This window comes from Vulpes lagopus, chromosome 8 (assembly GCF_018345385.1).
Source record: "Vulpes lagopus strain Blue_001 chromosome 8, ASM1834538v1, whole genome shotgun sequence".
Taxonomy (NCBI): Eukaryota; Metazoa; Chordata; class Mammalia; order Carnivora; family Canidae; genus Vulpes; species Vulpes lagopus.
This window is the reverse complement of record NC_054831.1, coordinates 32,850,342-32,866,477: the sequence shown is the minus strand read 5'-3', so window position 1 is coordinate 32,866,477 and position 16,136 is coordinate 32,850,342. Positions and strand designations below refer to the sequence as shown.

At 37.6% G+C, this 16,136-nt stretch overlaps 1 protein-coding gene and 1 long non-coding RNA gene across 3 annotated transcripts in view; one reads left to right on the top strand and one right to left on the bottom strand.

Moving 5' to 3' along the window:
- The first annotated feature begins 762 nt into the window (after positions 1 to 762).
- On the top strand, positions 763 to 11,370 carry LOC121496880. The gene is made up of 4 exons (XR_005989365.1): positions 763 to 4,035; positions 6,409 to 6,507; positions 7,176 to 7,338; positions 8,689 to 11,370. It is a non-coding gene; the product is annotated as an uncharacterized LOC121496880 (long non-coding RNA).
- An 845-nt stretch (positions 11,371 to 12,215) lies between these two features.
- MPHOSPH8 (M-phase phosphoprotein 8) overlaps positions 12,216 to 16,136 on the bottom strand; it is a 51,152-nt gene continuing 47,231 nt past the window's right edge. For both annotated transcript variants that reach the window (XM_041765667.1, XM_041765668.1), the window contains 3 exons: positions 14,794 to 14,921; positions 13,876 to 13,959; positions 12,216 to 13,378 (listed from right to left, as the gene is read on the bottom strand). In XM_041765667.1, the coding sequence (XP_041621601.1) occupies positions 13,337 to 13,378; positions 13,876 to 13,959; positions 14,794 to 14,921 (254 nt within the window). In that variant the 3' untranslated portion in view covers positions 12,216 to 13,336. The remainder of the gene's footprint in view (positions 13,379 to 13,875; positions 13,960 to 14,793; positions 14,922 to 16,136) is intronic.

The window sequence follows — 16,136 nt, the reverse complement described above, 5'->3', positions numbered from 1 at the left end:
TGACAAAAATTTTTGAACTTGTCTGTTTTTAGACTTTTCAAAACCCTTTTTTAGAACATGGGTTGGCATCCAGCCATCCTGGCATACATGTCCGGGACATAGTATTTTCATCACTGACTTAGTTTAGTACCTGTTTTCTACCCTATATTTAAATCAATTTAAATAGATAACACATAATAGTGCAGATTATACTTACATAATGTTTGAGTAATTTCTCCCCAGTGTAACCACTTGATATTTACTGTGTATGAACAGGGGATGGAATCTGCAAGAAATGTTTTTCCTCTTAAGATGATTTTATGTTCAAAGTAAGTAACATGTTATTTTGTATGGTTTTAAGTATATGGTGAAAAATAAACTTGAATATTATTTGCTAATTCATTTCCAGTGCTTTTTCATTATATATGAACTGGTCGATACATTAAATAATGGATTCTTTGATGTGGCAATAATTTTCTTGAAATACTGAACTTTTAAATAGTGGAAGCCATACAGGTAAGTTCATAATAACCATCTATTATCTTGAACTGAAAGTGCAATTTATTGTTATTGTACTGCAACTTGTTTTAAAACTTAACTTTGGGGTACTTCAGACTCTTGATGTCAGGGTCATGAGTTCGGGTCCCATGTTGTGCTTAGAGATTACTTTATTTATTTTTTTTAAATTTTTATTTATTTATGATAGTCACACAGAGAGAGAGAGAGAGAGAGGCAGAGACACAGGCAGAGGGAGAAGCAGGCTCCATGCACCGGGAGCCTGACGTGGGATTCGATCCTGGGTCTCCAGGATCGCGCCCTGGGCCAAAGGCAGGCGCCAAACCGCTGCGCCACCCAGGGATCCCCTAGAGATTACTTTAAAAGAAAAAACATAAAAACCTTAACTCTGATTATGCAGTGATCAGATACATTATCTTTGGCTTTTGGGGAAGGAGTGCTTGAGAAATCTTAGGTGATCACAAGAAGATAATGCTGCCTTTTATTTCCTTTTCTTTTCTCTCTCCCTCTCTTTTTTTTTAATTAAAATACATACAGGTCTGAGATCTTGAAACTGTGAGTTAGTTACAACTTTTCTTAGACGTCATGAATTCTGTATGATAAAAGTCATCAATTTGTACTTTATGAGATTTCATTTGAGTCTTTGCTGAATTTGACATTTCTTTGATAATGGCAGTAAATGTTACGGCCTTTGGAGAAAAAGATGGTGTTTGTGTGGGTGTGTGTGTGTATCAAATTATTTTCCTGAAAAACCTAGTTGTCCTCAATAAAGCTGAAAAAATAAAGATTTATAAAATCTTTATGTATTTATAAATGATAATTCCTATTTACTCAAACACAACCTTTTTATAGATACTTCTTTCTTAATTTTGAGTTGTTATATGAACTTTAAAATAATCTCTTTCTCATTCTTTAATTTAAAAAACTTAAAATCCTGGGGCTCCTGGCTGGCTCCATCTGTGGAACATGTCACTCTTGATCTCAGGTTTGTGAGTTTGGGCCCCATGTTGAGTGTAGAGATTACTTAAATAATCTTTGAAAAATATAGACCTTAAAATGCTGCTTTTTAAAGATTTGGAATAGCCTGTCACTTAAATCTGTGAGTTTGGTTTGGCAGCCACTTTTTTCATAAACTTCTGGGCCCCTTTCAAGTTAGTATATCCTGCGTCAGAGGCAACCTCTGTTTTATTTTGATCATCATAGATTAGTTTTGCCTGTTTCTGAAGTTCATGTAAATGGAATAATAGAATATATACTCTTTGCTTCTGGCTTCTTTCATTCAATATAGTGTTTTAGAGATTTATTCTGTGTTGCATATATCAGCAGTTGTTTCTTTCTCATTGCTGCATAGTGTACCAGTACATGGATATGCCACATTTTTTTATCCAGTCTCCTATTGATTCTTGGGATAGATCCCAGTTTGAGGTTGTTATTAATAAAGCTCCTATGCACAATCTTGTACACATCCTTCACACACCTCACACATCTCATTTTTCTTGGGGAAAATATCTGGGAGTGGAATTGCTGAGTATAGGGGATGTGTAAGTTTCTTAGAAACTGCCAACAGTTTTCCACAGTGTCTCTCCTACTTTTACATGAGCAGTGTATGTGATTTCTCTTGTGTTCTGCATCCTTGCGCATCATTGTGGTTTTTAATACACATTTCCCTAGTAACTTCTCATACACTTTTTGCCCATTCAGATACCTTATTATGTGATGCATTTTGCCTTTCATACCCTCATTGCTGTTTATACAGTAGTCCCTCCCGCCACTTAGCTGAGAGGGTAACACTTTTTGAAGACCCCCAGGGGATGCCTGAGCTGTGGATAGTACCAAATCTTATAAATAACTATGTTTCTTCCTGTATTATGTAACCTTAATAAAGTTTAATTTACAAATTAGGCACAAGAGATTAACAGCAATTACGAATGATGGAACAATTTTAACTATACAGTAATAAAAATTATATTGAGTATGGTGTCTCAAAATGTTTAATGTACTATTATCTTTGTGTGATGATGTGGCATGCCTACGTGATGAGCTGAAGTGTGATGAACAGTGTAGGCATGGTGAAGTAGCATTAGGTTATTATCAATCAGCCTTCTGACTTTTCAGAAGAGGGTCATCTGCTTCCACACCACCTTTAACTATAGGTAACTGAAACTGCAGAAAGTGTACCTGGGGGTAAGGGGGGAATGACTATCATAAGGCTGTGTGGTTTCATCACTTGTCTATTGTAAAACTCATTGACCTATATATAACCTATGATTTTTTAAAAATTGGGAAAAAATATTAAAAATTTTAAAAATTGGGTATCTTGATTAGAATTCTGGAAAGCCAGATGATAAGGGAATGCAGAATTGAATGTTCATATTATGGACTTTTGCTTTTTGTAAAATATCAGTTGGATAATAGGTGTTATTATATAATTTAAGTTTTATTATGATGTCTGGCAGGCTAATGTAGGTAGAAGATACACGGGTTGACTAAAAAACAAAAAGCCCTCAGTTTGCTATATTTTACTGACAAAAAAAAGATTTTATTTATTTGTGAGAGAACTAATGGAAGGGGGAGAGGGACAAGCAGGCTCCACACAGCAGAGAGCCCAATGTGGGGTGGATCCCACGACCCTGAGATCATGACCTGAGCTTGAACCAAGAGTCAGATACCCGACCGACTGAGCCACCTAGGAGCCCCTTATTGCCAATTTTCAGGCCAAAAGAGTCCGTGAAAATTTAAATGTTGAGAAACTTTCTATATCTTTTTCTCAACTAACTGTTCAGTTAATGGACTGTATTGTTCCATTTGTTCATCACTTGAAATTGTATTACATCAAAAAGATGAACTTGTAGACGTATTGTCCATTGTTGTAGAGATTTGCTTCTTTCATGGGTATTTACTCAAGTTTCTTTGGGAGATGATGGCTTTTGAATTTTTGGCCTAATATTTTTGGGTATGTTATTCATTAATCACACAGTATTTCCCTATACTCTTCGGAGATTTATTATCATTACTATTTTAAGGATTTGAGAGAGAGAATGAGAGACTGTGTGCTTGAGTAAGCCAGGGGAGCGGCAGAGGGAGAGAGAGGATGCTCAGGGAGACTCCCTACTTGAGTGAGGAGCCCGATGCAGGGCTTCATCCCAGGACCCTGAGATCATGACCTGAGCCAAAATCAAGACTTGGACGCCTAACGGACTGAGCCACAGAGGCACCTGAAGATAAATTCTGTGTTGCTTAAAGAAAACCTGTTAACATTGAAATAAAATTACTTCACTAAGGATTATGTTACATATTTTCATTGTTGTGAATTGCCTATAATGATACCATTTGGTTTATTTATTGCTTTAGCAGCCAGTATTGTGGTCTGTGTCTTCGTTGTGAAAGCAAAGGATCAGATTGAGTTGTGAGCGCTCTTGTATATAAGCACGCTCTGATGGTAATGTTTGATAACATGGATATCCTCCCACTTCCATACCTCAGACTTCAGAACATACGCTCCTTGGAAGGGAAACCCCACTGCAGAGCGTGTCAATAAAGGTGTGGCTCCTTTAGGGTTTGATACCATGGGAATGTACTTTAGAGGAAACACTACCTTTTACATTATTTTTGGCAAGGTGTTTTTCAATATGAACCATTACTAAGCAATACTGAGAGTATTGCTCACCCCTCATGCTTGCTGAAGTATAATCTATATTTTATACATTTCTTTCTTAGAATGTACTTCTATTATAATTTATGTATTACATAATACAAATTATATGTAAGGTAAGGATGATGGTAGACTTGTGTAGTCACTGGAAAAGGATATCTTCTCTCACTCCAAGAGGGGAGAATGTTAGGTGCATTGTTACATAATTGTTAAGAATGGGCTTTCCATATCTTTAATATTTTATTCTTTAAGAAAAGTCCTCAGAAAAGCATATGTGGTATTAATGGGTGTTTACATTTCTGACTATATGAAAAGTATTAGGGTGTTAGTTTAGAGGAGCCGTCTTTTCACTCTCAACAGTGCATAGTTCTGGCAGGGAGGGTAAAATCCGTATAAACTTGTGTAGTTTTGATGCAGTTTTCTCTTAAAATAAAAAATGGACCAATTTCATCCAAAGTGGTATCATGTAGTCTTGTTACAGTTATGCTTTAAGATTTCAGTTAAGGGAGACCTTTTCTTTTAATGTACTTATTGGCTGCCACCCCTCCCCCCCCATATTTGACAGTATCTCTGAGACAGGTGTTATGATGCTGAGCATCAGGAAATGTGTGTTATCAGCTGTCTTTGTGTATTAACTTTCTAGGACTTTATGGACTTCAGATCCAAACTGGGAGTATCATGGAATGGCCATACATGTGCCATAGCTCACTATAATGCTTTTCTTAATGGTCATTACAGCCCAGTGTACAATAAACCTGGTCATTTCTTTATAAGACCACTTTAAACAGAATGGTAGTGATTTTGAGTATTGAATTCAGATATTAAGCCACCCTTTTAAAGACAAAATATTGGCAACTAAACTTGAATAGTTCTAGAGATGGCGTTTCTAGATAATATAGGTAATGAATGCTTTGTAAACTGCAGGTTCACATTTTTGAAAAGTTGAGAAGATAGTATTTTTTTTTTTAAACTTATTTATTTATTTATGAAAGAGAGAGAGAGAGAGAGAGGCAGAGACACAGGAGGAGGGAGAAGCAGGCTCCATGCCGGAATCCAACGTGGGTCTCGATCCCGGGACTCCAGGATCATGCCCTGGGCCAAAGGCAGGTGCTAAACCGCTGAGCCACCCAGGGATCCCCAGAAGATAGTATTTTTAGTATTTCTTGTATCATTAAGAATTAATAATATAAGAATTAATAATCCAGTTGTACAGTTTGGCTTCTGGCTCTTCTTATCTGCCTTCACTTTACCAAAGCAATACAGAAGTACAGATATATACCAAACTAACCTAAGAATCTTCAGTGACTTTGCTAATGGATAACCTCACAAGAATCCTTTGTAGTAGAATACTTGTAGGTGGAAATATATAAAAGACAATTTTTGATTTGTAGTATGTCTTGTTTGAAAAAACGTTTTAAGGTTTTATAACTGAGACCATGGGTACTGTTGGATCATTTGGAGTCCCCTTAAATTACATGCAGAATTTCATGTTCATATTCTTTTACATGCAAATTTGCTATAAATAGGTTCATACTCCATCCAATGTCCAGGCAAATTTGAGACCCAAATGAGTTTTGAAAACAGTGCTAATTTAGGGTCGATATTTCCAGAATTTGGGGGTCATGTACCCTAACAGTTTAAAAAATTGAGCGCAAACTTGTATATTTATTTCTAATCTCTAATTGTGTTATCATTGTACTAACCTTTTAGATAGGTTTTAAAAAGCATTCTTTAAGGATAATACACCCAAAACTGTATTCCAGTGGAAAATCTGGGATTAATAGTCTTTGGAGAACATTGGTCCAAGGGATTACTAGGGTAGTTAAGAATCTTTTTTCTGATTGAGCACAGCAGACATATTTGCCTGTCCTGGTACAAGTAGAATAAAGTACTCTAGAATAGAAATCAGGATCCTCTGTAGAATTTTGGATTACAAGATATCAAGCACTGGTATGCTGAGGCATCACCAGTGCAGACAAGAGGGCCTATCTATGGAAATGAAAAGGAAGGATTTAGCAAAATAGGCTGTTAATATTTTAAAATTATTAGCAGACCTGGAGACTCAAGGTTTAGGATGTAGTAGTATTTAATGCCAGAACATAAAAATTGAATAGTCCGCTCATCTCCAAGAATTATGAATTCAAAGGAAAATCTTCACTGAATGAAAACTGAGGACTGTTAAGAACTTTATATAGATTTAACACTTCTATCACTTTATTAATTACTGAAACTGGCTAAATTTGATTTTATTGTATTCCTAGGAAGGTGAAAGAAAACATGGATGAAGCTTCCTGAATTTCGGCTTCTGGCATGAATCAAGTTCAGAGATAGGAAATGCTGGTGTCAGTATTCCCTTTCAGGTCAGTCAGTGTCTATTAAGACAGTGTTCCTTGCTTCTCTTTCCTTAGCCATACCCCTCCCCCCCGCCCGATCCTGACTCTTGACCTCGTGAGTCTGTGTTGTCCCATGTTTTGAATTAGTGGAGTGTTAATGAATAGTTTATGACGGCGGCCAAGACCTCTGCTCTGCCTCACCAGGATCACTGCCCTTTTCTCTAAGTTGGAGGCGATGTTTAGCTCCAAACTGCCCTGTCTTTCCTCATGGTTAGTATTTATCTTCAGGGAAAAATGAACTGAGAGTAGAAATCACATATTAAACACGTCTTTAAGAAAAAACCTTCCTCTGGGTTTTTAGTGATCCCAAGTCTAGAATTTTAGCCTTAAGTTTCTTGGAAACTGTGTAATCTTAAAAATGATTTAAAATCATAAACTCAGACCCATACTAGGGATGATACTAGCTCTGTATCTTCCTTGCTGATTTCAACCCTTTTGTAAATAGGTAATGATTTTCCTAGTATTTTGTTAGATATAAAATTTTTTGAAATATTTACATTGTGACCTTTATGACACAATTCCAGTGACAGTATACTGCCATCCTAATAGATCCAGAAAGTATTATTTTAAGGATATGTCCTTCCTAATCACATTATCTGGTCATGATATACAATCTCTTCTGTTCTTGCTACTAGAAAAGTAGTCCCAGGGACCAGGAGCTTCAGCCTCACCAGCTTCTTGAGAGTGCAATCTCAACACACAGCTCACCAAATGAATTTGCCCATTTTAACAAGATCCCAGGGGATTTGAGTGCACGCTGACATACTTGGAAACTTTGAGCAGTTCCACCCTTTTAAGGTATCTGATGCCCATGCAGCACAAAAATGTGAGAGTTCTGTTTTGCATTCTGTTATCCAACTCTAGAATATTAACTTTGAATAGGAATTCTCAAAGCTGGTCCCTAGACCCTCTAGGAGCTTAAGAATACACATTCTCAGGTCTAGCTACTAAACAGGAATTTGAGGGTGGGATCCAGCAATGCAGTGTCTTATTTCTTAAAAGACCTCCAGGTAGGAGTGCTTGGCTGGCCCAGTCAGATCACTTGACTCTTGATCTCTGGGTCAGGAGTTCAAGCCCCATCTTGGGTGTAGAGATTGGTTTAAAAAGTAAGTCGGGTGGTGCCTGGTGGATGGTTCAGTTGGTTGAGTGTCCAACTCAATCTCAGCTCAGGTCTTGAGCTCATGGTTGTGAGTCGGAGCCCTCCATTGGGTTCCATGCTGGGTGTGGAGTCTACTTTAAAAAAAAAAAAGAAAAAAGAAAAGCCATCCAGGTAAACGGTTTTCATCAGAGAGCCACCAATCTAGAGAATTACTTATTAAAAAATTAGAATTGCCTTTTGAAATTAGAGAATGCTTGTATTGTATGTTCTGTAGACCTTTTGTTGGCATTAAATTTTCAAATTGCTTAATTTGTGTTCTTTACTTAGAATATGAAGAAATAATCGCAAAGTATGTAAGTGGAAAAAACTTAATGTGCATAGGCTAACTGCGCCACAGATCAAAGCTGTGGCATTATGTGGCTATTAGCTTGTCAGGTGGATTTGTCATTGGAACTTTAGGAATTTGAAGTTGATTTCGGAAGAGGTGAATAGTATTTAAAATAACTGCTTTTCATCACAGATATATTAGTGAAAAGAAAGTGGTTCATTTCAGGAAGATACTAACTTTTACCGTTTATAGAAGTTAATAAAATGCAGAAGTCTTATTAAAAATTCAGTATCTTCAGGTTATCTTTTTAAAGTGTTTCTCATGTTTTCAAGAAGTAGCAGAACCCCCTGGGGCTCATTTCGAACACAGACCCACCGTTTGAGATTTACAGAGCCCGAGAATTCCAACAGCCTGGTGTTGCTCTGGTGTGGGGACTGCATTTTCAGAGCCACTGTTTTTTTAAGCATTAACATATTTAACTCTTCCAGCACTTAATCTCAAGATGAGCTCACAACAAGATACTAGTTTCAGAGAGATAGATTACTGAAGAAATACAGGTCCAGTGTATTAATTCAATTCTTGAATGTGTTTTAGGTCTGTTACTAGTGACTGTAGCCTAGCAAATTATTTTCTTTGTAACAAACTTCTGTTTCCAATAGAATATATACAATAGACACTAATTTCTGTTTGCTAACAAAGAATTTATCTTTTTTTTTTTCAGGTCATTTTGTGGGAGAAATGCTTATAAAGACAGAGGAGAAACAAGCCAGAAAACAAACCTTATTTCATTTGTGAATTTATTACTCCATATAAACAACTATGGATATATGAGTATCCTAACATTTGACATTATGCCTCATGGAGTTTTCTTTGGTTAAAATACTATCTGGAATAGTGCAAACTTCCATTATCATTCAGTTTTTTGTTAAGATATATACTTACCCCTTGGTGTGGTCTTTGCCATGGAGAGTAGTACGGTAGTAACCCACAAATACATAATAGCCAGTAAACTCCCCTTTCAACTTCCTGTGAGAAGCATTGGAGGGATTTCTTTTTTTTACCACCCATGTGGCCTATAACTTTGGGTTGGTCCCAAGATAAGGAGCTAGTCATGAAATTTGGCAATGTTGTGAGAAGAATCCTGTTTTACTACAGCCATATATATTTTAGCCCAAAAAAAGCAAAGAATGGTGGATATGAGCAAGGCAGAGTTTTAGAGTAATGGAAAATTCCTTCCAAGTTAAACTGATGCCCAGTATTATAGAAGTGGGTTAGATTACAGCTGACTGGGCTTCTTGGGAGCTTTGGATGAGGGCAAAGGACTATTTCCTGATTTTAATTTGGTCCTTAGTTGTGACTCCTCATTGTAATTACACTTTTCTAGCTTACTAGTTAGTTATGCTCTTCTGTACTTGGAGATACAAGGCTTAGAATCCCAGATTTGGTCTGAAAGGAGAACTATCTCAAGTCAGCACAGGACAGAGGAAAGCAGTGTGTGTTCTATCAGTGGTTCTCATTTATTTAGCCAACACTTGGACCAATAAAGCTTTAAAATTTTAAAACAATTTTAGGGCTTTATGAAACAGTATTAGGATATAAAACAGTAACTGCATAAAATATTAAAATTTTCCAAATTCTTTTAAGGTACTTCATAAATCCTTTTTGGTAATTCTGGTGTACATAGCCTTCTTTTCCCTGGTCTTTGCTCATCTCCCTTCCTTCCTTCCTTCCTTTCCTTCCTTTTTCTTTCTTTCTCTTTCTTCCATTTACCTATCCTCCTTGCTTTAGAGACACTAAACTTGCTTGATAAATGCTATCAGGTCCTTTCACTGTTAACATTTTGGATGCTAAGTCTTCTTCCAGCACTAATAAATTCTTGAGAGCTAGCAGTGTTAACACAGTTCTAAAGCACTTAAGCTTCAAATTGCAGCGTCCTGACATTTTACTGAATAAGGTGAGAATGGCTTGGGAAGACAGTGTATGAAAATGACCTGTTCTCAGAGTCAAACTGAACTCCCTTATAAGTGTTCAACATTTTGGTAGTATTGGGTACTAGACGCTGCTCTTTGAAACTATTATGGGTAAAAAAGTATGTGCTTTCTATTATAGGCATACTCAGGAGTGAGCTAGATCTGAAGATATAGAAGTTAAATTATTGACTCAGTTATGTTGTCCTCAGTACCATATTGACTGGAATAATGGCTGAGAGGTGATTTTTAAAAATGTATTAGAGAAAGCATGAGTGGGTGGGAGAGGGAGAAGGAGCAGAGTCCTGCTGAGCAGAGGGGCCTGATGCAGGGCTCTATCCCAGGACCCTGAGATCCTAACCGGAGCTGACGGCAGATACTTAACTGACTGAGCTACCCAGGTGCCCCTGAGAATTTAAGATAAAATGGAAGTAAAAATGTGTACTATTTGCTTTTCAGTGAGTCTGGCCAAAGAATGATATATCCCATTTGTGATGGTCTGCTCAATCAGATTGCCCATGGCTTAGATATAAAGCTCTGTATCGTGTATACTTTCGAAGAAGACTGCTTTGGTTTTGAAATGAAGTAGCAGGCGAATCTGTAAACCATTTGGTAAGGTGCTCCTTGAGAATTGCTTTGTCTTCTACAGAAATCTGGCTCACACTTTGTACACACTTTATTTGAATGTCAAAGTAGCAGCATTGTCAGCATCTGGTAGAATGAGCTGCCTCATCAGAGAACCAGCAAGAAACCACTCAAGTGCAAGTCTCTATACAATTCAAGTCGTCTTCTACTTAAGAAACAAGAACTTTAAGAGTGGACAAGTGTGCAAACTATAGAGCAAAAGGTATTAAATTGTTTGGCTCTGCTTTCAATTCCCAGTAGACACTACTGTTTTACATAATTTACTTCCACATCTGGCATAAAACTGGTAGAAGCTGAGACGGACAACTCAAGGGTTGTGTTACGCCCAAGTAATCTTGCACTTTTGTCCTCCTTCCATGACCCTGCTCTTCTGTCAAAATAACTTGCCCAATTTCCCATAATTAAGTTTCATCTGGTACAAGATTTTTTTTTTTTTCTTTTTTTTATGATTTATTCATGAGAGAGAGGCAGAGATACAGGCAGAGGGAGAAGCAGGCTTTGCACAGGGAGCCTGATGTGGGACTTGATTCCAGAACTCTGAGATCATGTCCTGGGCTTTGAAGGCAGATGCTCAACCACTGAGCCACCTAGGATTCCCCAAGTTTTTTTTTTTTAATCCTTGCTGACTTCCTAGCTTTCATACTATGAAAAGAAGAAAGTTTATCTTAAGTTTCTTAAGTTTAGAAGCCTAAACTTCTAAAAGAATTACTCATCAGATTTTCTACTTGTTTTCTAGCCTGGCCTTGCCTTTTTTTTTTTTTTCCACTTTAAAATATTTTTTTGTATTTATTCATGAGAGACAGAGAGAGAGGCAGAGACACAGGCAGAGGGAGAAGCAGGCTCCATGAAGGGAGCCCAATGTGGGTCTCAATCCTGGGACTGGGATCATGCCTAAGACGCTCAACTGCTGAGCCATCCTGGCGTCCCTGGCCTTGCCTCTTGGATAAACAGTAAGTTACTTTTTTTTTTTTTACGTTACCTTTTAATATGTGCTTATTAAAGCTGATACTATCTTAAGCATGATTTTGAGATAATAGAAATTTTCTTTAAAAATCCATTTCTTGGGCAGCCCGGGTGGCTCAGCAGTAAAGCACTGTCTTCAGCCCACGGCCTGTCCTGGAGACTGGGGATGAGTCCCATGTCAGGCTCCCTGCATGGAGCCTGCTTCTCCCTCTGCCTGTTGTCTCTGCGCCTCTCTCTGTCTCTCATGAGTAAATAAAATCTTTAAAAAAATAAACATGAAAATCCATTTCTTGGGACGCCTGTGTGGCTCAGCAGTTGAGCGTCTGCCTTCAGTCCAGGGCATGATCCTGGAGTCCCAGGATCGAGTCCCACATTGGGCTCCCTGCATGGGGCCTGCTTCTTTATGTCTCTGCTTCTCTCCATGTGTCTCATGAATAAATAGAATCCTTAAAAAAAAAAAAAATCCCATTTCTTCTATATGTATTAGATGAAAATACCATTTCCCTGACCGTTCCTGACGTATCCACTGCTGCTAACTTTTTTTCTAAAAAGCTATGAAATCAGATACAGTACATGGTTCAATATAGCTGAAAAAATTCCAGTCCCAGCCATTATTTAAAAACTTTTACACATTAGTATCCCCTTGAAGTCCTGACACTTGATACAAAGAAAATAGATCAACATTTGGGGTTTTATTAAGAACAGTGTACGAAAAGGCAATAAGTAAAAATGTCTCTCTGAAATGTGTATACAATGAATGTTTGTGGTCTGTGTGACATTCTGAAATTTTTTTCATTAAAATTCTAACCTCGATAGTCCAGAGTGAGTTGGACTTACTAGTTTGCCATATATTTCTTAAAAGACTATGAGAGACCTGTAGGAAATCTCTAGAAACAGGTAACTTAACACAATGCACTATGTGGCAAATAACCTTGGATGGCCTTTTTAATTTCCAGTGTTTGTAATGAGGGCACAGGCTTTTGAAAATTACTTGATGGATTCACAAGGATAAAAGTTCACAACTAGTATCTTCTTTTAGGCCCCAGTGTCCCAGTTTATATTTTTTGCTGTATCTTAGATTCTGATTTATAAGAACAAGATAACTGCAAACACACAACATTGTCACCTCCCAATTCAGCATCTTTGGGAACTGCATATTACAAACGGTCCCTCGAATCTGCCTACCAAGTTAGAAAATCATCCTTCAAGGGCAGCAAATTCACACGTTATTTAGTGCTTGAGTAACTTGAGTATCACATATACTCAACTGTTTTTTTTTTTTTTTTTTTTTTATGATAGTCACAGAGAGAGAGAGAGAGAGGCAGAGACACAGGCAGAGGGAGAAGCAGGCTCCAGGCACCGGGAGCCCGATGTGGGATTCGATCCCGGGTCTCCAGGATCGCGCCCTGGGCCAAAGGCAGGCGCCGAACCGCTGCGCCACCCAGGGATCCTACTCAACTGTTTTTAACGCAGAAATTCACCAGGGCTAATAGAAAATTTCAAGTTAGAAAAAAGATTTTTAATTTTCTTAAATAATCCTATGTACCATTCCACATTGTGGAAACACTTAAGTATGCAGTCTGCAGACAACATTGAAATTTCAGAACAATGGCACAAATACTTACATCTCTATTTTATAATATATTAGAATCACCACGTCCCATCTTAGAGCCTGTAACAGATAACAGTCCTGAAAATGCAAGAAGTTTACAGTTGAAACATCAAATCTGGAGGTGTTCGCTGTGCCAGAGTCCCAAAACGGGTCCAGAAAGAACTCCATCCCAACTCTGTTAGTCACTGCAGCTGTACTCTATATGCACCTATTAGCAGCTTAACCTGTTGAAAGAAGAGAGACCTAAGTTTCAGAACAGATCCCTTACCAAGTTCCCCTTTCTAAGAAGAAGGAAAATGCATGACCAAGATTTGCCAGTCTTGTTTGGCAAAGTTCTCAAATTGGTCATCAATTCAGGATGTTGGATTTTAAGTGATGATGATTTGATTTTTAGGTTGTTATATAACTGTACTATCTGTTACATAGATTTTTGGTCCAGCTTCATTTTACAAAGAAATGTTTAGTAAACAGTCTAGAGAAATACGTAATATGTCATACATTAAAAAATAAACCCGAGAATACAGCTCTGACTGCTTAGTCCTGGAGATGACACACAGTCTATGTCTAACACCTGTAGATTCTGGTGCACAGCTATCCCAGAGATCATGTGTTTTCCAGGACAGGCACACCAGGAACACAGCATACACGGCATTCTTGGAATTTTTTTCTGGTGGTGAAGCAATAGGAATAGCTGCACTGAACGTGAGGAAAGGATTTTCACCTTAGCAGAAGGCGCTTCCGTCAACCTTATGAAGAGTTTATTGAGGCCTGCAGCAGGGCTGAACGAGTAAACAAAATGACTATCCTAGGAGAGAGACCACAAAGAGTGTTTTCTCAGACAAACTTCTACATCTGAAGGGCATCGCTCTAAACAAAAACACCGCAGATTCCAATTACATAAAAGAACACAAATTTTATACTTTATATAAAGCAATTTGCTGTGGTAACTTTTCCTTTGATTTTTCAAAATGATACAGATGGCAAAAAAAGCTTCTAAGATTTATCTGCAAAAACAGCATCCAGATAAATCTTTAGGATTAGCATGTATCCAGCCATCATGTTTAAATCTTCATAAACATTAAGGGCTTATTAATTCAGCCCAAGGAAAGAATTCTTAGAGAAGGAAACGTACACAAAGATTCTTCAAGACCATTTTTTTGTTAAAATTTACATAGCTACTAATAGTTATTATACATCAAAATTACAGTAAAATGTTTCCCTAAAGCTATAAGCACTAACACTAAGCATAAAAACACCAATTTTCTACATATTTGAAGCAGAGAATGGGTGTACTTTAAAAATTTCCTAAATTCCCTTTAAGTGAATGTAATTATAACGGTGTGAAAAGGTGAACTATTTAAAATCAGACAGTATGTTCCTTGTACCTTAAGAGTTTGTATCCAGAACGCTCAAAAGACATTATGGTAAATGTAAGTTAAGGCATATATATAAACCCTTAAAAGTCCAGGCTTTTAATGACAAAACCTAAGATAATTTTACTTTATAGTTATGGGTTACAGCCTCATTTCCAACTGGTTTAATTACAGTTAGCGTATTTTATTGAAACACAAAAGTCATCTGTGCTTCTGGATTAGATTAGAAGAATGTACTTTTCAATAACGAACTACAAAAATCTTACCAGAAAAACTGGAAGTTGAAATTTATCATTTAAAACTACAGCTTGTACACTACATGGTCCACAGAGCCGAGCAATAACTTCTTTACCCAAAAAGTTGGCATGGAAAATAAATAGCAGGATGCCAGAGCCTGAATAAGGGAGATGTAAAAACATTTTAATACCAGGCCTAACAGGGCCGCCTTTCAACTCTGCAGAAGGTGCACCTGTATGTGTTGGAAGAAGTCCCCGGAGTATCCCCGAGTACCATGCCCATGCATACCGAGCAATCGGGAGTCCTCCAATTTAGTGTTACCTGGCATTCAACTGCAGACCCCTTTTATTTTTTGTTCAAGTAATCCCTACTGACAGCTCATGGAACAAATATTTAAAAATATGCTTTTCTACATTAATTTTGGTCTAAAAAAAGTATTTAAAAGTTGCTGCTAGGGCACCTGGGTAGCACAGTTGGTTTCGGCTCAGGTCATCATCTCAGGGTCTGGGAATTGAGCCGTACACATCGGGCTCCACACTCACTGGGTGGTGATCTTGAGATTCTCTCTCTGCCCCTCCTGCTTGTGCTCTCTGCAGTAAATACAATCTTTAAAATAAAAAATTGCTGCTAAATGTGTAAATGTCTATGGAGGTAAATTTCTATGACAGTTGTCTTTGGGTGTGAGTTTGAATGACTGTCCATTTTCTTCCACATAGTATTTTGCCTTTTCCAAGTTTTCGGGTTAATAATAAAACTTGTTTGGGGGGGGGAAGCATGAGACTTGAAGCTTCCAGTAACTATCCAAAATATTCTGCATGACTCATTTTTCTGAACACCATACTTTTAATATAACAAAATCTATGAATTCTGACCTTTCTGATAAGCCTTTAAGATGAAAAAAAAAAAAAAACAAAACACCACTGATCCAGATGAAAAAACCACTCCTTTTATGAAGAGACTTCATCAAAAATACCCCAAGGAGCCATTTGCTTTATTTGTTCTGTGCCCCTGGCTCTCTTTACCTCTCTCCTTTCAAGCTATTTGAAGTCTGTCATACTGATTTTGCTCTCTAGCTTTAAAATGCAATACCCCCTCCTCCCACCCCCAGAGTGCTGAGCTTCAAAAGAAAAGGTCTACATAGACAACATAGAGAAAGCTCCTCCTTTGTCTTTCCCCATTTGATCTGAGAGGAGGTTGAGTATTACTATCTGCATAGAGGAGAGTGGTGGGAACTTCAGAAAGACCCAAATGGGGACTAGCAGTTCTGCATTCGGGTACTGTTTAACCAGACTGAGATCTAAGGAAGGGGTGTTTGTTAGCTCTACTCTGACAAACGCTTCAAGTTCACAGAGAGAAAAGGACAGGAGGGACC